The sequence below is a fragment of the Tamandua tetradactyla genome, chromosome 18, assembly GCF_023851605.1.
Source record: "Tamandua tetradactyla isolate mTamTet1 chromosome 18, mTamTet1.pri, whole genome shotgun sequence".
Lineage (NCBI taxonomy): Eukaryota > Metazoa > Chordata > Mammalia > Pilosa > Myrmecophagidae > Tamandua > Tamandua tetradactyla.
In genome coordinates, this window is record NC_135344.1 from 15,722,801 (window position 1) to 15,746,338 (window position 23,538).

At 31.3% G+C, this 23,538-nt stretch overlaps 1 protein-coding gene across 2 annotated transcripts in view; it reads left to right on the forward strand.

Moving 5' to 3' along the window:
* The window catches only part of CDH19 (cadherin 19), a 123,638-nt gene that overhangs the window by 62,420 nt on the left and 37,680 nt on the right, over positions 1-23,538 (forward strand). For both annotated transcript variants that reach the window (XM_077135276.1, XM_077135277.1), the window contains exons 6-9: positions 1,249-1,433; positions 1,979-2,232; positions 7,458-7,579; positions 14,434-14,555. In XM_077135276.1, coding sequence (XP_076991391.1) covers positions 1,249-1,433; positions 1,979-2,232; positions 7,458-7,579; positions 14,434-14,555 — 683 coding nt within the window. The remainder of the gene's footprint in view (positions 1-1,248; positions 1,434-1,978; positions 2,233-7,457; positions 7,580-14,433; positions 14,556-23,538) is intronic.

Here is a 23,538-nt window from a genome sequence, read left to right on the forward strand (position 1 = left end):
TAGAATTTATTAGAAAACACTTTTGAAGGAATGGAATTAACACAAAGTAAGTGTTGACATAGGAAAATGAGTTGTTTCTAATTTTGAAGGGCAATTGTTTAATATAAATTTCATAACTTGTAAGTCTAAAGCATCTGTTTGCCAGTTTATTGTAGTGTCACTGTCTTCTTAAGATTAACTTGTTGCCAATTTTTAATTTCTTTAATCAAATGAAGAATTCTTTCAATTTTCCCACAATGAAAGAAAGACTACTACAAATATGCACTGTTATTTCCATGTCTAAAAACAGTAAATTAGCAACTTTTGATTAATATTTTTACCACACAAATAACAACCACAAATTCCACAGATGTGATATTTTTACCACCCAAAAACCAACAACAAATCCCACAAGCCTATCTGTGAAGTAATTTCCTATATGCTTCTAAAAGAACTAAGAACGTCTTTTAAAATTCCTATTATATGTGCTCTTTTTTAATTCTAGGAAATTTCATTCTTTAGAATATTAGCATTTATGATTATTTCCTACATTTGTAACATAAATTATGAATAATGTATTTAAGAAGAGTGGTGCAGTTCTTCATGAGTTTTATGCAATTTATCCCTGAAGTATAAAGAAAAAAGTTAATTTATATGTATCAATGTATTTCAAATATAACTGCCATTATTTTCTCATGACCAAAACAATGGATTCCAACATGATTGTCCTACACATACCTACTATCTCTGGTGTATCTGTTTTTCTTTTCATTTCCACTGTGACTAAACTAATCCAGGTTCAGAATCTGACAATCAAGCCATTACTCATTAAGTTCATCTATTTGCCTTTATTCTCTCATAGTTTTAATTCATACTTTCCTTTATGGGTGAATTTAGGCATTGGGGAAAGCTTGAGTGAAAATGAAAAACCCCTAACCAAATTTAATTTTGGATTGTTGAAGGATATAATTTTAAAAAACCAAATATGTGTTCATTGAGAAGATATGCTTATCAATAGAAATTTAGAAATTATATATACTGGTGATAGGACTTCATATGATAGAATATATTTGAGAGAGGATAAGATATGCTCTGATGTGATATTAGATTCATTTTTCAAAAATAAAAGAAGAAAGTATATTTAAATAGAGATTTAGAACAAATTCTTAGAAACAGTCGGTATGGTTTTACCTACAGTCTGTAAATGGTTCTCTAATTGGGGTTTCTGATGATAATTCATGCAAAACATCTTGAATTTTGTTTTTAAAGGTTTCTACCGGCTGACTGTCTCTGAATCTGCACCCACTGGAACTTCTATAGGAAAAATCATGGCATTTGATAATGATATAGGAGAGAATGCAGAAATGGATTACAGTATTGAAGAAGATAATTCACAAATGTTTGACATCATTACAAATAATGAGACCCAAGAAGGAATAGTTATATTAAAAAAGGTATGTGTGTTAACATTATTTGCTTTGAGAGCTTGTACATACAATTAAATCAGAAATATGCAAAATTATTTTGTGTAGCCAATTAGTCTTTGCTTCATTATAAAACTGAAATGAGAACCTGTGATTTATGGCTTAGGTAGAAAAATAGTTTAGAGATGAGAGATTTCATTCTTATGAAATTTCTCTAATGATATATAGAATACCTCAGCTAAAAAGGTTTCCAAATAAAGACTATTTTTTAAGAAGATCTTGAATACCAGAGAATGAATTCTCAATTCCATAAGATATTTATGCTCAGAGAGGTATGCTTTCAATCCTAAAATAAAAGTATAGTTGTTATTTTAAAACATTTTACACAAGTGTAAATAACAAAATAGAAACAAGATGTTATGAAACTGCTTAATTTTAGTATCACTCAGAGGAATTCATGTACATGAAGATTAAAAGCTGATAAGCAAATGAGGCTTCATTTAATAACTAGCTCTTTTTCTAGTAACTTGGGTGACTAAAGCCATCTCTTTTGTGTACACTGTATTTCCTTGTAGAAAGTGGATTTTGAGCTCCAGAATCACTTTGGTATTCGAGCAAAAGTTAAAAACCTCCATGTGGACGAGCAGCTACTGAGCTATCATAGTCGACCTTCCACCACTTTCATTAAGGTCCAAGTGGAAGATGCTGACGAGCCTCCTGTTTTCGTCTTCCCTTATTATGTATTTGAAATTTTGGAAGGAAACCCACATGGATCATTTGTGGGCAACGTGTCTGCCACAGATCCAGATCATAGGAATTCTCCTATCAGGTGTGTCTGCAACGTCAGCTAATGAGAATTGCATTTAAAAATGTGTAAAAGTAGCTTTGCTTGAATATAAAATGACGCGATTTTTATGTAATTATAGTGAGATATAGTCACATGCCATACATTCAATTCATTCAAAGTATACAATCTGTGGTTCACAGACTTGTCACACAATTGCGCATTCATCACATTTTTAGAACATTTGTGTTAGTCCAGAAAAAAAAAATAAAAAGAAAAACTGAAACATCTCAAATGCCTTACCCCCTCCTTCTTATTAGCTACTAGTAATGTACTTTACGCAATTTTGAAACTTACAGTAGCGACTGATACTGTTATGTGATTTTAAGCAGGAATATAATTCTGTCTATACTCTTCTATATGGTACTTATAAAACCTTAACAATTTAAAGAAACAAGTACAAATAGGGAGCCTCAATATTGGTTAAGATACAGTGAAAAAGGCAATTTGCAAGCATGTGCAAGTGCGACATAGCACTCACCAACCAAAATTCTATTAATTGGGGTAAGAAGGAAAAAGAAGCCCTAGATTACCTCAAGACAGAGCAGAAAGAAAGTTAATCAAATGTGGTTTTATTTAAATGTGATTTATTAAAACAATATTCAATAATTGAGAAAGCACTTATAAGATACCATATAAAGAATAAAAATGACATAAGCAGAAATAAAAATAAATACAATAGAAGTAAATTTATGGGTTAAATTGAACAAATAGTTACCATCTTTTAAAATGGTCTGTTATTTTTAGTTACTATGCTTTGATTCTTGATTTTTTTCAGTATTACAGATACAGTCAGGTGGAACATATACATGCCACAGCCCAGAGAACTACATAAGCCTCCATGTATTCATTCATTCAGATGTTGGCTATTGCTTTTCTCTTTGGAAAGGCTGCTGGAACAGAGAAAACAATCTACTAAATTTTTGAGATAACAGGATGTTCCTGATTTTCAGTTGTAATTCCAATTCATGAAATGCTGCCTTCCAATATATACATAGAATTCTCACTTAGCCATAGTGGTTTTAGATAGAAAGATAAAGATAGATAGATAGATAGATAGGTAGATATATAGATAGATAGGTAAATAGATAAATAAACAATTTTAATCCAATGAATAAATCGTTTCAATTTTAAAAATAGTATATCTATTATTTTATTAATATTTCTGAGAATACCAAAGAAGATAGAATTCTAAAATTACTTTAATGTATTAAGGTACTCATATTATCAGTTATAATTAATAACAGAGTGCTGGAAGCAATATAAATATCTAATCTTAGGGCAGTAATTATGAGAATGAATGATGAATAAATTTACAGTGATGCTTTGAAATAGAAAAATACATGGCATGATTTTAAAGTGAAGTGAAATATTAAAAAGGCTATGTGTCCAGTGCATCTAAAAATACTAATACGTGAGAAAATATTGGCATGCACCCAAAATATTAACAGTTATATTTTTTTATAGTATTACCACTGATGGTTACTTTTTTCCTACCTAAAAAGATAATGATTTTTCATTTTTATGCTGAAGTATATATACAATATGTGATACCTCTCATAAAAATATCATTTAATGTCTTTTGCAAACTTTCTTTCATTTAGAAGTATCTTTTAAATAAGATTACTTTTCATACATTTCTTAGGAGCACTGATGATATGTGAGTTTTTCTCCCCCATATGGTATAGCTTGATTTAGCAAATACTCAAAATATATGATGAAAACAATAATAAATACACATGGAAAAAGCCACTTGAGTACATTTCAGGAGGGGAGCAATCTTTTTTTTTAATTTTTGTGTGAGCGAAAGTCCAGAAAATGTTTGAAAACAAAATGCAAAATAATTATTTCAATTTGAGCTTTAATTTGATAATATCACTTTTCCAGTTCTCCCACTATAAAAAGACCTATGGAAACCAGAGGAAATAAGTCGGACATTTTCCCTCAGGGATATACTGTTGTTTTGGAGGAAGCCTATGTCCACACAGTATATGAAATACTTAGATTCATAGAATTTGTGTAATTTAGCACTTCTTATTGATTACGAATTACCTAGTGTTTCTGGGAAGGTAGAATTTCCATGTTCAGTTTCAGCCTATGTGGGTGGGCTAAATAAACTGCCTTAGCAAAATATTCTTGACACGTTGAGGGCAGACAAGCTTGAGAAATAAGGTATGCCTTGATATTAATTATAAGAATCAAGTGCATGGTTTAAGAAAATATTGGGTGCAGATATGGAGGAAGAGTCCCGTATTTAGATCTGAAAGTGAGATGATACAATTGTTTGAAGGAATCTGGTGTTATGAGCTAGAGGAACCCAGGGTCTGTCTGTAATAGCAGTTCCATAAAAAAAATTATGAGGAATCTCATTTCCCTTAATATTTTGGTTTTACATTTAAGACTACGTAGTAACATAGCATTTAGTTTGAAATATTGAACTTTATTGTTTTTTTTTTTTTTTTTTTTGCTATTTCTGTGCATGATTCAGTCTTTTGGAATTATTGAAATTTCTTTTTTATCTCTTTTTTAACTAAGCCTATAGTAAAAGTTTGAAATATTTCATGTGAGAAACATCACGTTATGTTTTCTGTTAGAAAAGAAGAGCACGTTAAACCCAAAGCAAGCACAAATCAAGGAAAAAATAATTATTAGAGCAGAAAGCAATGAAAATGAGTACAATAAACAAAATGACACGAAAAGTTGGCTCTTTCAAAACACTAATGTAGCTGATAAATCTCTAGGCCGATAGACCAAAGCATTTAATTGGGAAGCAGTGATAAATATATATATATATAAAGCAGTTTCTATCTGATGATTAATTTTCAGATTTTCAGGTCTTCTAATATAAAAATAAAGTAAAAGGGATATATACATGTATATGTATATGTGTGTGTGTGTGTGTGAAAAATATATATATATATACATACACGCATATATGTAATTTAATGACTTAGAATTTTGCAATTTACATCAAGATCAAGGAGATTTCATCTGATAAGCATGGAACAGAGGAAAAACTATTCAAATGACTTCAAATTACCAGAATTGGTCGTTCTAGAAGGGACCCAGGAAAGGAGTATGTATTGCACATCAGTGCTAATAAAACAGTAAGCTTTCAAGCTTACCCATTCTTCCTAGAGGATTAGCCCTGTTTTTGTAATTTTTTTAATGGAGTCGCAACCTACATATTGGGACTTACTTCTACATTTCTAAAATATGCTTAATAAAATAGGAGAAACTACGAATTTCTGTCGCAATTTTTCTTTGGAATGATGTATTTATAGAAACAGGATATTCTAAAAGCTGTTTAATCCAAAAATAATTTAGTTTTAAAATGTTGTTTCTTTTTGTCACTGAATTTCCTAAGGAGGAAATGTGGCCAGTTGGGCATTTATGTAAATTGCTTATAAATGTTTCAAAAAGAGTGAAGTTAAAACTGAACTCCTCTAAACTTGAATTTTCTGTGATATCTATTTTAATCTCCACTGAACCCTCTGCTACAAATTAGTGAGATATTTTTAGAAACCTGTCAATTCAAGATTAAAATATTCTCATCTGATGCTGCATAATTATGGCAAACCTCATTGATGTCTCATCAAAGTCATCAGGAATCTGCATGCAATGAGAAGCCATCTCTGAACCTGCATTAGCTCTCTTCACTTTTTATGATTAACTGTTTGCAAGCAGATGTGACCTCCTGAGTACTTCAAAGACTTCTTTTCTTATGGAACATGAGATGATATTCAGGCTTTTGCACAAGTAAATTTTTGTGACCTGGCTTTTTTTTATATGATCTAAAAGGATTTTTAAATCTACTATCCTTTACTTTTTGGGATAAGAATGCCTAGGCAATGCCTCTTCATTTAGCTGGCTGGGCAGTGGAGGAGAGGCAACCCTAAACACACACACACACACACACACACACACACATGAATATATTTAACATATATATGTATATACATGTATTTGTACATGTATTTCACATTTTTTCTGAAAGCATGAGAGACCCATCTGCTATATAAAGGATGTTTTTATTAAAAACTATCAGATACTCCTCTTTAAATCAATAAAGACCAACTTTTCTTATGCACCAGCAATTATTAATTTAACAAGAAACTATGTGGTATAGGAAAGAGACTGGTAATGTGTTTTACTTTGTTTCAAAGGAATATAAAAGGTTTTACAATCATTTTTATCCTGACTTATTCATACTTATCTTCATTTTGCAAATGGTATTTTACCATTTGTTACTTTTTAAAATACTTTAATTCAGAATTTTAGTAACTAAAACAATAAGACAGCTAGGGAAAAATCTAACCAAGTATATATATTTATGGAAAGAAATATAGAACTTTATAAAAAGTTATAAAAAGATGGCCAAAATAAATGGCGGAATACATTCTGTTTATGTAAAAGAAGACAATCTTCCTGGAGTAACTGTAATGCATTACAGCTGAAGTCACTATCCAAACAGGGTTTTGATAAAATTTTACCATCTTACCAGATTATTCATACGGAAATTTAAGGCTCTACAGTGAAACAACTTATGATCTAATTAACTTAAAGGCAAAAGCACATGAAAATAAAAAAAATAAAAATACATCGAGTAAGTAATAGATTTTTAAAAAATGTATGAGAAATGAAAGCTATAGTCACTCTAGGAAAAGAATTCATACCTCAGTTGTTCTCTACAGTTTTCTTCCAGCAATATTATGATCCCAGCTCTTATATTTAGGTCTTTGATCTATTTTGATCCATTTTTGTATAAGGTGTGAGATAGGGATCCTCTTTCACTCTTTTGTGTATGGCTATCCAGTTCTCCTAGCGCCATATGTTGAAAAGCCTGCTCCATCCCAGCTGAGAGGCTTTGGCAGTCTTGTCAAAGAGCAATTGACCGTAGATATTGCCAATGTGATTGTCATTTACTTTTAACCAAGTCATTCACCTGTTAAAATTCTCTGTTAGTGATGATAATGGTTGACATGTATAGACTTATCATACAACAATTTAAATCTGAAAATTTAATAATTTTTTAAATCTCATTGAGATGACTCTTAAGTGTATAAATGCACCTTTTTGAAATATTTTATGCATTCCATTAACTATGTAAAGCATATTCTTAAAATTTGTTTTCATGTTGAAAAGAGCTTAGTGCATCAATGCTTTAGAGAAAAATGGTAACATTAAGGAATATTTTCTCTTTGGTGCAGGTATGCTATTACCAGAAGCAAATTGTTCAATATTGATGACAATGGCACAATCATTACAACTAATGTTCTTGACCGAGAGATTAGTGCTTGGTTCAACCTAAGTGTAACAGCCACAGAAAAATGTACGTACTCATCTGCAAACCACAGGTTGGCTCATAATATTTTAAAACAACATTTAATGCTCTTTAAAAGCAGGGACAAAATTTTGCTTCAAATGTCATTAGAAGTAAGGTGAAATGGCATATTACATGTATTTTCAGGTACATGTTAATTTCTTTTATTGTTTTAAATGACAATTTCTTCTCACTCGTATTGCAGTTTGTTTATATGCTTGGCCACTAAAAACTTTTTGTAAGAAAGTTTTTATTATGAAAATAAGCTGTGATCATGCAAAAAGTAAATCATAGGGAAACTGGAGGAATACAAAGAACCAAACAAAAATCATCTGAAATACAAAACCCATTTCTTACGCAGTAAGACACCTCAATAGTTTTCATGGTTATATATTCATCAATCCTACCGAAAATGGAATATACATTTTGCAATGTTTTTTTTTTTTAACTGACTGGTATTTCACATGCATTCTCCATGGGTTCTTTTTCAAATAATGAGTTTGATGGAAAAAGAAAATCTTGTCATCTTTTCAAACCATATTCACACCCGAAAAACAGCTATGGGTAGAAAGAAGCTATATTACTGATACTGTAGGAATTGTCTACTTAGATAGACAATTTACACTAAAAATTTAGTTTTATCTAAAAATTTAGATAGGAAATTTAGACTAAAAATTTCCATGAAGAAGTGCTTAATTAATATTATATATTTTTTTACTGCTGTGGGAATAGTAGTGAGACTATTGACTAGAAATTAAAATAAATTAAAATGACTGGGAATTTTGTGCCATTTAGCCATAATCAGATAAAGCTGACTTGTGGGTTCATGAGGGGATTATTATTGAAATCAAACACAGAATGTCTGTGCCTAATTTTATTTCTAAGATAAAGTTCACATTAGCAAAAAAAGGTTACAACCCTAATGTTGCAGTTGAAAACTAAGGCATTTAAAAGTAATCATATTTCAGTGTAATTATGGGGAAGGATATGAAGGTTTCAAACGAGTTAATTTCGCTGGTTGCCTGTACATGATAAACTCGTGTAAGGTGTTTTCCAATTAAATATAGATTCAGCTATGCTCATGATGACATCTTCAATGAGTAGCAATCAGTTTATTTTTCAGAACAGGCAGAGGTTTCCTTTTTCACATTGTAAAAACAGTTAAAATCATCCTGATTTACCATTTGGATATTGTCTTGAAAATTATCGAGGAACCAACTATTCAATTGGTCATATCTATCCTTGCTTAAAAGAATAGATATAAGACATTATACAATATACATACATTTACAAATAAGTATCTGCTACAACAGAAGAGATGCCAACGCTTTCTGTGTCAAAAACCACAAGGAGATTTATTCTTAAAATAGGAAGCTTTTATTCGTTGGAAAATTCTATGAAGACATATATTTATAGGTATATATGTATAATTCAATTCTGTGAGAAAAAGAACCCAAATCAGTTCAAGGAAGACAGGACATCTATATTTCTCTAAAAATAGCATTTTGCTATAAAATGATATTTTGATGAAGTTATATATATTAATTCTTCACTTTAATCTTATTTTATACATAAAGAATAGGATTATTCATAAGAAAATACCATTTACTTTCACTAAATAGATGTACTACAATGTGAGTTCATAGGCTGTCTTAAATATTGTATATCTTCGTAGACATAAACAGTCAAATCTTTTATGAATGAATAGAAGAAAGGATGAATGAATGATTAACTTAAATAGTTTGCAAGGTATTTTAATTATGTCCAATACCATCAATTAGATGATTAATAATTTTCAGAGCAAAGTTATTCAACATTTCTATGAGGGTAGATTTCTGCAGAAACTTTTAAGGTTTTTTTTTTCTCCTTTTGTTTTTGGTATCTTAGCAATGTAAAGAAATTAGGGTAGCATAACAATAAATTAAAATCAGTAATAACATTCTGAGGCCTACAAAAAGAGCAGCTATCCATAAAATGATCATTTCAACATAGGTATATGTAGTTATAATTCAATCAAAAGTAAAGTAAATGATGTAATAAGTGTAAGTATTTCAATGTATTTTGCAGTTCAAGAGTAATATTCAAAATACTTAATAGCACAGCACAACCCAAGTAATCAGACTAGACTTCAGCTCTTTACTGACCTGGTACTTACCAGCTTAATTAAAGAATTTATGACTCCACATAGTCTTTATAATTTTGTGACCTTACAATTCAGTCAGTAGAGTGTATATATTCACATTTTAAAAGATGGCTTATTCTGTAAGCTCGTACTAAGACCATAGTTATTAGAATGCTCTCTGTTGGGTAAAACCAAACACAAAATTACAAAAACTGAGTGTTGTTTGGAATACATCAGAAATAAAATCCTGGCCATGTTTTTTCTTATTATATTTTCAGATATTTGTTTGTAAAATATCTATTTTGCAAGATGGGAATAAGCACTGGTGATTTTTGAAGCATTAATATTTTTAAAAAAATAGTGCAACCCCTAAAAGATAAAGCCAGGGACCAGTCACAATTATATCTGATTCCAAAACCTGTCTGTTCTTAATCCTAAACTGCAGTGCTTCTTACTGAGAATAGGGAAAAAAGATACTGCTCTCCCTTAGTGTTTTCTGGAATGAATGTGGACACTGTACTCTTAACCAAAGCTTATTTTTCCATTTTTACTCCTAAAAGACCATCAAGTTTAATTGTAAATTTGATTCAATTAATGGTGCAAATGAAGGGTCTTAATCAGCTCGCATTTAGGACTTCCCCAGGTCAATCAACAGTAATCTCAGCAAGCACCTTTGTTAAATTCTGCTTTGAGGCCTCATTCCTAAGGTGCGCTGGCCTCAGGTTGAAGTTATTTTGTCCACGTTCATGTGACTATGAAAACATGTCTGGCGGCTAATATCATATTGATTTGAGAGGGTTAAAGAGATGATTGAAATTTTGAATAGGTTTTAAAAAACATGTCCCTGACTTGCTAAAATTTGCTAATAACATGTCTTATTATTATTACTATTAATATTTTTGGCAAGGGCAAGCTACGGGAACCAAACCTGGGTCTCTGGCATGGCAGGTGAGAATTCTGCCACCGCGCCACTGTCGGACCGCCCAACGTGTTTTTTAAAAAATCAATTAGCTCTTGAAAGATATAGTTGGAGCATATTTATATGACAATTATCATTTTATAAGTAAGAAGATAGGAAAACAAAAGAAAGCACAAAAAACAAAAGCAAAGGAAAGATGATCTTGAAAACATTTCACTTTTCTTGAGCAAAAGGGAGGATATAAGCCATCAAAGTATGTTAAGGAAAAAATAAAGCTAGAATAAATCAGGAGAGTTTATAAAAATAGTTAGAGAATATTAGAATTAGAAAACATGATTAGATCAGAGTGACAGGTTATCATTTGACACAAAAATATTCATTTATTTAATAAATTTTAAATTAAAAAATATTGTTCAATATAAAATAATTTCAAAACACATAAATACAAGATAAAAGGAAAGTTAAAGGAAACATCTTTTCAATCTCTGTGAAGGCAAACTGGAAATGTGCCAAATATATTTACTTTACATATAAAATAATACTTAGAAGTTCATTATTGTTTGAAAAATCAGTTATTAGAAACGTTATCAAGCATAGAAATTAATTGAATTATGCCAATCAACTTCTTGTGCTATACAGTATTTACTGTGGATAAAAAAAAAAGTCAAACTATTTTAAGTAAAAAATTCCCAATATTATTCTAATCTTAGGGCACGCAAGTTCAACACGGGAAATTAACTTCCAAAATAGAATATAACTGGATAAAGACTCTTAGAAAGCTGATTTAATTCATTTCTGGAGCCATATTTTCAGAAAAAATTGTTTCAGTTTTAAATGAATATTGGTTAGGAAAAAACTGAGTAAATAATTACATGATTAAAAAAAGTACATCATTAAACTCACATTAGGACAGTTTCAAAGACAATATTTTTGAGTGCCAACTTCCTATTCCCATGATATCAATATTAGAAGTAATTAAGTTGAGCCATTTTATCTTTGATAATAACATAAACAAGCCACCTAGGGAATGGAAAATAGACCATCATATAGAAATACATATAACAACACTAGTTACGTATGTTAACTACCTTAATAAGTTTGCAAACAAAATACAGACGGTAACAGGAGAGAGATGTTCTAGTTTATCATTTTTTCCTAGCGAATGAAATTCATTCTCTCTCCTGGAAAGCTTCCTAAATTAAGCACCTAAGCTATTTATCATTATACCACTTAAGTGAATAAAACTACTAACTACTTTCAAATTAAAAAGTATGGAAATATATGTATGTTTTGCAAAATCATGTCAAAAGCTTAATTTGAACTTAATTAAGCAAATTTTTCAGAAGAAAATAAAAACTCTAAATGAATTTTAAATCAATTTTCCTTAATTTATTTGTCCCTAAAATTGCATTTTTCTATTTTACTGACTTAAGAATAAAAGAAATTCTACAGTGGTATTGATATGTTTAAACCGTCAATAAATTATATATATATATTTTTTAATCATTTCAATTTGAAATTTTAATGTTAATGTGTTATCTTTTTAAGCCATGAATATAATGCAGTAGAGTCCGAGAATAATTCTTGAATGGCTTCCACATTTCCTAATGACCAGGGATTTCTACTTTTGAATTTTGTAATTTCCAAATTTTAAAGTTTAAATAATTGAAACTTACAATTTCTATCATAATGGTAACTGTAACTGCAATTACAGATGTAACATTTTTCTCTTAACCAAATAGCATATAAATTATGAATAAAGACATTAAGACAAATGAAAGACACTCCCACTGCCACTTTTTAATGCTAACTTTCTGAGCTAAGGACATTGCAGGCATCTTTCCACAGTTCATTGAAAGAAAAACACAGAGAAGGAAAGATATAAAATAACAAAGAAAAGAATAAACTGCATCTTATGGCTATAACTTGCTTTTAAAATTTCACAAAATGTCTAGTATGTCATTTCTGGTTAGTAAATAAAACAAAAAAGTTTAATATATATTGTCCACTTATATGACAGTCTTCGAAGTGCTTTATATGAATTAATTCAAATTAACTCTTTACGATGGTTATTCGTATCATTCCCAGTTTACAGAAGACACTTCGGCAAGCGGTAGTTAGGCATTCTTCTCAAACTGAGAACCAGGATTCAACTCAGGTCGTCCAGCATTGGAGCTCACAGTATTGACTGAATCATCATTTGTGCTAAATCATCATTTAAAAAAAATCTATGAAAAAAAAAAAAAAGGATGGGCTCAGCAGGCAGATTTCTCGCCTGCCATGCTGGAGACCCGGGTTCAAGTACCGCTGCCTGCCCAGCCAAAAAAAAAAAAAAAAAAAAAAGAAAGAAAGAAGAAAGAAAATCGACGTAGAATTTCATAGTATGGCTGTAATTTTTCCCCCAATCCCCTTTTAATGTACATTTAGGTAATTGAAGATTATTTGAGAGTGTTTCAAACAAGCTAAAGTAGATATGATGGATCACATCATCTTAGATACTGGTTCTGTGAACTGTAGCTTAGAGGTCCCCAACAATCCGGAATCAAAGATTTGTGTAGTTTATCTTACTTGCTACTGCCAGATTAAAGTTCCAAAAAACATTGTAATAATTTATAGCCCTGTGATTTTTCAGCTCTCTGCCATCACTGACCACTAATGTATCTGGCTTAACACATCTCTATTCCATGAACTAAATCATCACTTTCTTCACTAACTGTATGCGAGAACCTGTGTTCACGCCACGCTCTCAAAGTGGAGGAGGACCATTCACCCCCCAGGGTATATTTGACAATGTCAGAAGATAGTTTTGTTTGTCACAACTCAGGAGGGGGGATGTTACTGTCATCTAATGAGTGGAAGGCAGGCATGCTGCTAAATATCTTACAGTGCACAAGGCAGCCTGATCTAGACTAAAAGATCAACAGGGCAGTATCACAGTATTTTGGCAAGCTCTTTCATAGAACATTTAGATTTCTGTTCCACAATTACTAATTTGCAACTGTTTCTTCCTGAATTGTCCTTTTCACGTCAATTTTCAGGATCTGAAAGTTGGATCTATTAGTATTTCATCCTATGATGCTAACATTTTTCCATATAGTGTTTTGTTGGTTTGCCTTTTTTTTTACATTATTTTTGCCATATTTTATGTGTATTTAACCATCTTTCTATTCCTTCATGACTTCTGGATTCCTTCGCTCGCATAAGAATGTCTTTCCAATTCAAAGTATATATAGAATGTCATCTTTACCTAGCAGTAATTTAATATTAATATATATTTAGACTTTTACTCTCTGTGTTTTTTGTTTGTTTTTAGAAGTACATTGTACCTAGCAGTGCTTAAGAGTGCTAAAGGAGCTGGCTTTTTAAGCTGTATTTTTTCACTATAGCTATGCGCTTAGTGGTAATTTGTGAAATTAAGTGGGTTTTCAATGTTTTTAACACTGAAGTTGGGGAAAACAATGCAAATATGATCATGAGAGTTAAAAGAATTAATACAGATGCTTCAAACAGTTCCTGGACTTTAGCAAAGTGTCAGTATGCCTAACTTTTCTTTGCTACTTTTGCTCATCAGCTCTTTCAACAGCTAATGGACGATACAAGGCACTCAGTAGATACTGGTTGAGTTGAATGTGTTCAGCGCAGCATTTTTCTTTTAGGCTGTATTGTTGACAAATAGATTAATCATATGAGGATTCTGCCCTCTGGTAGCATTTATTGAAAAAAAATATGTACCACATAGACTGTGATGTGATTTTAATGATTATTTTTTCTGAACCTGGAACTAAAATCCTTTATTTTCACTCAGTTTTATTCTATTTGCAGACAATTTACAACAAGTTTCTGAAGTCCCTGTGTATGTGCATGTTCTCAATATTAATGATCACGCTCCTGAGTTCTCTGAATACTATGAGACTTATGTTTGTGAGAATACAGATTTTGGTCAGGTAAGAACCCAAAATAAATAGCTGGAGTCTAAGCAATGCCCGTTAGGTTTATTGCAATTTTTGCTGTGTTCACTCCATTTGATGTCTACAAAATATTTTAACCACATTTATCATATTTTTTATGCTGTGGGCTCTGTAAAATAATTTAAATTTATTTATTTTTAAATAAATAACATGCACATCTCCGGTTATGCATTTCCAAATGCCTCAAATATTTTAAAGATCTTCTGCCAACGTGAGGAATTTGACAGTTTATCATTTATCATTTGTCAGTGCAATAAAGAATTTTTTTATTTCTATTGAATGAGCATATTTTTGTTAGTTTTTCTTTCGGTCATCATGTTAAGTGAAAAATGGTATGTAAGCATAAAAATATGGAGTGATAAAAAAGTTGGAAATTTCTACATAGTTTATAAGCACTATGTTAAATATGTCAACCCAATAGAGTTCCATGGGAATTACTAGATATGCAAAGACTTACAAGAGCATAGAGTATACTCATTTTGAAAATAATTGTCATTACTCCACAATTTATTGCACACATTTTCTAATCTGAAGCTCATTTTTTTTTCATTTTTAAAATGTAGAGTTTAAATCATAGTTTTGTGGGGCATATATCTCATCTCTACATTACATATTTCTTCTACTAATTATAATTTCCAACATTATGTTTTATTTCCAATTCCCTAAAACATTGACAATACCTTCAATACATTACTCAGACATGGAAGATATTAAAGAAAAACTAATGTCCAAAAAATTTTTCTTTGAGGAATTATCGGCAAATTGAACAGATATATACAACCTGCATGCATACATCTTAACAAGGTAGAAACACAAAATTTATACACAATGATTAAGTTAACCTTTCATAGTTAATATTCTACCATGTGAAAGGAAAATGATGAGAATTGAAACATATATTTAATGTAAAAAATATGTCGTGTAAACATTGTTTACTTACTATTTATGACAAAATCCAGTTTACATGAAGGAAAATCTTAACATGCAAAATATGGAAATGCTAAGAAAATGATAGAATATGTATAAGCATTTTAGGACTCACTGACAAAACTATTTAGCTCAAATATATCTCTATCATCAAAGGAGAGACAGAGTTTCCCTCTACTAGTTAGTCATAACTAATATACAGTTAAATACTAATATATAGGTAAAATACTGTCATAATTCAATAGTAGGGTGGTGGTTTCCAAGTCCTATATCTCTTGATTTTAAATTCTAAAATATTTTATAAACTTTTAAATCATTTCTAACTTTCTTATTCTGCATAGAAAAGGTGAAAGATGGGTTTGCCCCATATCACACAGTTCTCATGTCTACCTCCAATATACGTTTTTATTCCTGAAGCCTTCCTATAGCAGTGGCAATGGGCCCCCGGTAATTTTCCTGGGGATAATTAACGATTTTTGAAGTAGCCAAGAAAATAAGTCTATGCAAATATAAAAGTAAACACATTCTGATAATTCTTAATTGACCAGTTTGTCAAAAATTACATATCTCAAACTCTAATTTTGAAAACTGCAATATTTGTAATATTTAAATGCAAAGTAAAAATTTTAGCATTGAATTTTGGGGTTGTATATGTATTCCTGCCTTAAATCAAGTTTGAAACAAGCAAAAATAATTTTGGTTTATGCACAAAATGTTTACAAATTTTATAAGCTTTCCTCATAGTAATTTTTGTATTCTTTTAGTTTTATCATCTAAAAAAAGATAAATCCCAGTAAACTGTGTTTATATGAAAATTTCTAATTTCTTCAACACCATTATTTAAAACACTAAAAATCTTGAATTTAAAGCAAATGACCATATAGAAACAAATAAAATATCAGATGTATATGTATATTATTATTACATGTTTATGAAACACTCATTTTTCATAATTTTAAATGATTTGATGGTACATACACTATTTTGAATGCACGGCACATGAATGATGACATTTAATAAAAACGCATTTGTTTGCATTTAAGTTAGAGATAAGTTTATTCTAGATGTATCACTTATTCATCTGGCTTAATGTTGCTGGTAAAAATGGCAAAAAAAAAAAAACACCAAAACTAATAAAACATCTTCAATAGACATTATGTATCTTGAATTTCTTGGACTTAAATATAAGATTGCCAACTGGTCAAATTCTCTTAAATACTCTGGGAAATTGTCCTTAGGGTGAGCGGGTTATGGGACTTGATCTTTCCTTCTCTGTTCTTTGTGAAAATGCAAAAGTGCCCCCAATTTCCATATTCATCCCCCTGTGGGACAGATGTTCTCCTAGCTCCTCATCGCAAACCTGTGCTCTATTTCTGCACCTTTAAATGTTTTGCAGGTCTACTAAACTTTAAAGAATTTTGTGGGCAGGAATAGTGGAGAGTGTTAAACTGAGAAGCACAAATATCTTTAAATTTGACTTTAGGAATCCTTCTTCTTAGAAACTTTTTAGCCTCAATACTCAAGAATTTCACTGCCTACTTGATCTTTCACCATACGCCATCATATTTTTCACTTCCATCTCTTTGATTGTCTATACCTCCAGATTTTTCCTGCATATTGACAACTAGCTGTATTCACTTTTGTATATTTTACAGTACATTTTAGCAGACAGACCTGCTCTTGAAGTAAAAGAAGGGCAGGTAAATATAGCCACATACCAGACAACAGACATGAGGTTGAGAATATGAATTCAATACTGCAGAATGAGTGATGGAGTATAAATTAAAATCTTTATTTCTTAGCCATGACTTCAAAGTCTCTTCCCTGTGGGGATGTCAACTTCAGTGCAATATAGGGTGAATTGAGTATGATTTTACTCATGGTTACATTCATTCAGACACTTGTTAGCTCATAATCCATCTGTCCATTTTTGCATTAGATACCAGGATAGTAAAACAGGGATTGTGAAACCCTCATGTGCTTTGAGCACCCTGCATGTGAAAAATATAATTCACAAAGATAAATAGTAAAATAATATTTTTTTATATTGAGATTATATCAAATTCAAATTCCATTGTCCATTAATAAAGTTCTATTTACAGTTGCAATCATCTCTGTGTTGCCTGTGGCTTCTCTGGCTCTACAGCAGCAGAGTTGGATAGTTACATGTGCAAACCTAAAACATTTGCATTTGGATTTTTACGGAAAGTGTGTGCTGATCTGTGCTCCATAGTGGTGCTGTCTAATGTGGCAGTCGCCAGCCAATGTGGCTATTTAAATTTTAAAGTAAAATAGTCATAATAAAATAAAATAAAAAATGTAACTTATCAGTAGTACTAGGCACACTCTAATTCCTAAATTATCAATATCTGACTGTAGGCTACTGTATTACACAGATGCAGACCCTTTCCAAATGTGCGGAAAGTTCTATTAGACGTTGTTACTCTAGAAATGTATTCCATCAGAGTTGGACAAAACACTAACTTATTTATAATTTAAAACAATCACATATGTTATGGAAACATTTAACCTGGGTATGTAACTCAGTCTATGGAAGCAATCAGCTAGCTTTTACTAAAAACTTTATTAGCAGTTACTGAAAATGTATTCTTCCTTGTTTCTCTTGACCATATACAAAAATGGTATGTCTTAATTTGTTTGGGAACATTGCATTGTAACATATTGGAAACAAATTATCAATATTTTTATTAAATTTCTGTGTTCAAATACATTTTATTCTGGAACTCTTGTCTGTAAATATTTCCAAAAAATATTTTTGAAAATAATAGTGAAATGATTATAGATATGTAAATAAATTTTAAATAATGAACTACTTGTTTCTAATGAGGGAAGATCTAGTTTTCTTGAGCAAGTGAAAGGTGAATATAAATATTCAGAGGTTTTTCACTGCTCTACACTACCCCATTCTTCCACAATTAAGTTAACTTGGAAACCTGTAGCCATTTGATATACAATAGAAAGGCTCACTAAAAGAAAATGTAAATGAACTGGAACCCATGACTCCTATAAAAACTAATTGAAACATTTCTTTGAACTTGATACTATAAGCAGAGTGTATATTTAGAAATTTAACATCTGATTTTCTCAAACATCCCTAGCACATCTGCATGCCTGGATGGATCCGCAAATATAAGAACTTCAAAAATTTCACTTAAGCAATTCATGTTAATCTAATCAGTGATACTCTAAATGGGTAAACAAGCTTCCTTAACATTCAATTAATTTTGAAATTAATCAATGCATCTCACAATTATATTTTTATAATTATTATTATGTTTTATAGGCATACAATTATACATTTCAAATTTAAAGTATACAACTAGCATGGCAAAATATTGTAAATGATTTATGTAATATAAGTGTTTCCAACTTACCCCAATGATTAGACAACCTATTTCCAAACTAAACTGGAAGATTTCACTTCATCTTCCACACACTTATTTTTTATTAATGACTTGGATGACAAGGACAGTTGATTGACCAATAAAGTTGCACATCCAGTGGCCTCAGTCAGGCTAAGGATTCTTGGCTAGAAGATGTAGGAAGACCACTCAATTGCATAACAAGAGAATCAAGACCAAAGTACTGGATTTGGGTGATAAATACTTCTCTGCCTGAGTCTCCTGACCATAATGTACCCTTTATTCTAACTCCCTAACTATTGCGATGTCAATGGGAGCCCTAAGCTAATGGCACTCAGTAAGTATCTGAACTCTGTGCAGCCTAAGTCCATGGTTCTCTTCAATGCTTATAATAACCTCTTTCAGCCTTTTCATGATGTGAAAAGGTGGAAATTTACATTTTTAGTAGTAATTAGTTTCTTTCACAACTTCATTAGAATTCATTAACATCTGTGTGATGAATAGATTGCTCATACTTTTCACAGATCCTGACTCATAGACCACAACTCAGAAGTCATTATATTTTTAATATAGTGAATAATCATATTCTTTGAGAATGAGTGTTAGATTTTTCTTCTCACTGCACACAGAGTGACATCATCAGCATAGGAGACTTTGGGCATCAAGCACAGATTAAATAATGACAGACAGCAGAGCAAAGTAGAATTCCTATGGCAAAGTTCTTTGATTTCAATGCTCAAAAACTTCAGGGACTTTCCCAATGCCAGTACCAGTACCAGTAAATATGAAGCCTGGCATTTAATACTCTCTTTGATATGGTCACAACTTTATCTTGATTTTCTTTTTTTTTTTTTTTTAATTCACTTCTTGATTTCTCATTCACATTCTGAAAAATCTTTTTTCAAAGGCATAGATTATACCTTTTTACTTTATAGTTTCTTTCATACCAACCTTCCTTCTGAAGTATCCCAATCTAATCCAGTTGAAATTGTAACTATATTAGAAAATTGAACTCAAATGCTTCATAAATCAGCAAACATTTCTTTAAAGAGAAACTTAACACTTATAATGTCCTAGACATTGTTCTAGCTTCATTATAACCATGAACCCAAAAAATTCCATGAGGAAATAATGCTTCATTTTACAGGTGAATAAACTTATGCTCAGATGAGTTGGTTACTTCCTAGTCATTCTATCAGTTTCCTACGAACTGAGAGATATTTTAACCCAGGTCCTGGCATCAGAATCCTTGCATCTAACTACCATGCTATGATGCCACTCCATTGCTTGTGTGCTAGTTTGAGTTTATCTCCTATGTTTTGTCCAGTAAATCTCTCGGCTTCATGATGTATTGCATACCTTCTAGAGTATAAGTTGTTTTGTGTAATGAATGCTTCTACTTTTTATTTATTTATTTATATATTTTTGCATGGACAGGCACCGGTAATCGAACTCGAGTCTCCAGTATGACAGGCAAGAATTCTGCCAATGAGCCACTATTGCACTGCCTTGAATGCTTTTATTTTTATATTCTTTATCAAAAACAGTGCAATTCCCAATAGTAACTAGTTGAATAAATGAATACAATATAGATATTATATTTCCCCAAATAATTATAGTATTTTATTTCTATAATTCTTCATCATATTTTATGCACAGAAACTCAAGTCCTTTATAATACGACACTTCAAGGAAAGTAGCCACCATTGTTCTCTCAAAAATATTTCCTCCTCAGCCATCTTTGTGATGTGAAATCCTTGCTAGTCACTGTATCAGTTTAGAACAGAATTTTTAATGACTCTCACACAATGTTGAACACTCAGTAATCAAGAGTAGAATTGCCCACTCTGTCAGCACCAATTAGTTTATGAAAAGCAGGATATTTAAATGATGATATATATGGTGCATAGTTTGACATAGAAGGAATGGTTTGACCCAGACTGGGTCACACAGGGGAGAGGCTGCAGAGTCCCCGCCCCAGGAACCTCTTCCCAGATTTCTTCTCCGTAGAGAAGGATGCACACAGACAGGCTTGTTTGCTGCAGAGGCAAAGTGGATGGGGGGGAGTGGCAAAAACCAAAACTGTAAATGATTTAAACTAATAATAGTCATTAAAAATCAAGAGTCTTTTTAATATGTATGAATACACAGTGGTCCCCAGATAATCTCTAGAATTCATGAGGCAGATGATGCATGTGGTCCTGGGATTTAAATTGGGAAGTGTTACGGCATGCTCTGGAGGAGGAGAGGGTTTACGGTGCTAAAGGGAAGAAGGCTGAGTGCTGCTGTACGAGAAGGAAACTGGGGATCAACAATTATTAAGACAGCGGGTTAAGTAGAATTTCTGGACACAGAAACCAGAATAATGAGAACAAACTGAAAAAATACCAATGAATTTGAGAGGAAGAGAAAATATGTTTGTAGCATGGAAAGGAGCTTACTGAGCTTGAAGTAGAACTATGAAAATAAAGTACAAACTTACGTTACAAATCCTTGCAATTGCCTTTCCAAATTGAAGTTTCATTTAGAATGCTGAACCTCATACAAAGTAAGAAATTATAATGATATATTTAATTTTGTTTTTCATTTGACTGAGTGCTAATGAAAATATCAAATGCCTTTATTCATAGACAGAAGCAATAAGTGGCCAGCAATATTTGAATGAGTGTTTTAAGTATAATTTCAAACCAGGGACATTTTATGAGAGTTATGGTTTTGTAGTATAAATATTGTCAGCTACTTAAAAAATTTGAATAAAACATAATGAAAACATTTTCAGTAACTATTAAATAAGGGAACTATCTTGACAATTAGGTTAAGAAATGGCTCTGGCAACAAAGGGATAAACAAAGTGTGGTATATACATACAATGGAATATTATTCATCTATAAGAAAAAAATGAACTTATCAGACATACTGCATCGTAGCAGAACCTTGAAACTATCATGCTCAGTGAAATAAGCAAGGAACAAAAGGACAAGTATTATATTATATTTATATTATATTATACCACCGAAACGAGATGACTAGAAATACATCTATAGAGGTAGAATGCAAATTAAAGTTTACACGGGAGGGAGATCTTGAAAGACGAAGAGTGTTTGTAAAAATAAATTCAAAAACTTTTTTTTAAGTAAAAAAACAAGGCCATAGATTGGGAAATTTTTTGTACAATACATGCATCTGATAAACAACCTATATCCAGAATATTTGAAGAATCTTACAACTCAATTATAAGATAGAACAACTAGAAAACAATGTGAGCAATAGATTTGAATGGATTCTTCTAAAAGAAGAAATATGCATGATTAATTAGCACATGAAAAGATGCTCAACATGATTAGTCATCAGGGCAATGCAAAGGGAAACAATAAAATGCTGCTAAATACTCACCACAATTGCTAACATTAAAATCACTTTTACAGTATTAATTGATGGTGTGGATGTGAGCAAGTGGAATCCTCATACATAACTCATGGCAGTGTAAAATTGTACAATCACATTGGGGAACATTTTGACCCAGTAGGCTATACGCTTAGTATTAACCTAAAAGAAATGAAAATATGCATCTATACAATGACTTGATATTAATATTTATGGGAGTTTTATTCATAATAGCCAAAAATTAGAACCACCCAAGTGTCCATCAAAAGATGAAAGAATAAATAAACTATGGGACCAGGCAGGAGCTTGCTGGAAAAGGGACGAGAGCAAATTTTGACGGGATGGAAATGTTCTATATCTTTATTGTGGGGGTGGTTACAGGAATGTATACATTTGTCAAAAGTTAAAGCTATAAAGCTTCCAAATTGACAAGGCACTAAGAAGGAAAGAAGGAAAATTTTAGCAAGCCAACAAAGTAGAGAAATGGAGAGGGATGATAAATGGTAAATACGAAATAAGAAGGAATTAAAAAAAAGAAATGTCTCCAGTACATTCAATCTGTATATTGCAATGTTACTTTTTAGTACAGTTAGCACATACCACCCAGCTCAGTCATATGTTTTTTTCTTGTCAGTATGATCTCATAATATTAATATTGTCTGATAATATTAATGTTGTTTTACTTTTTCATATAAAAAGCAGTCCCTTGTTTAGGTTGCATATGAATAATATTTTTTATGAATTGATTAGTTATAATATCACAGATCATATCTAGTGCTATTTAGTAGGTATTAATGCATCATTATGGAAAGGGTTCTAGACAATGAATTATTAATTGTATGGATCAGTTATTATATACTTATTGTGACATCACCTTAACAAATGATACAGTATCATATCCATATATTAAGATATAGAATATATGTAGTCATATGCTTGTGAGATTATGAGTTGATTTGTTTACCACCATGCAGGAGAACAACAAAAGTAATGAATAAAAGAGCATACACTGCTTATACATTCATTCATCCAATATATACCGTACGCCTCTTAAGACTCACATACTTTCTTAAGCACTATATGTTCACACACACACACATGTATAAACACACTACATATTACATGGGTACTATATCCATCACATCCCATGGAATTAAGTAGTCAAATCCTTGCCACTATAAATATAATTTTCTAACCTAATGAGGAGACACCAACATTAAACAAAATAAGCAATAATAGCTTGGAAAGAACTGAATAGTTGGAAA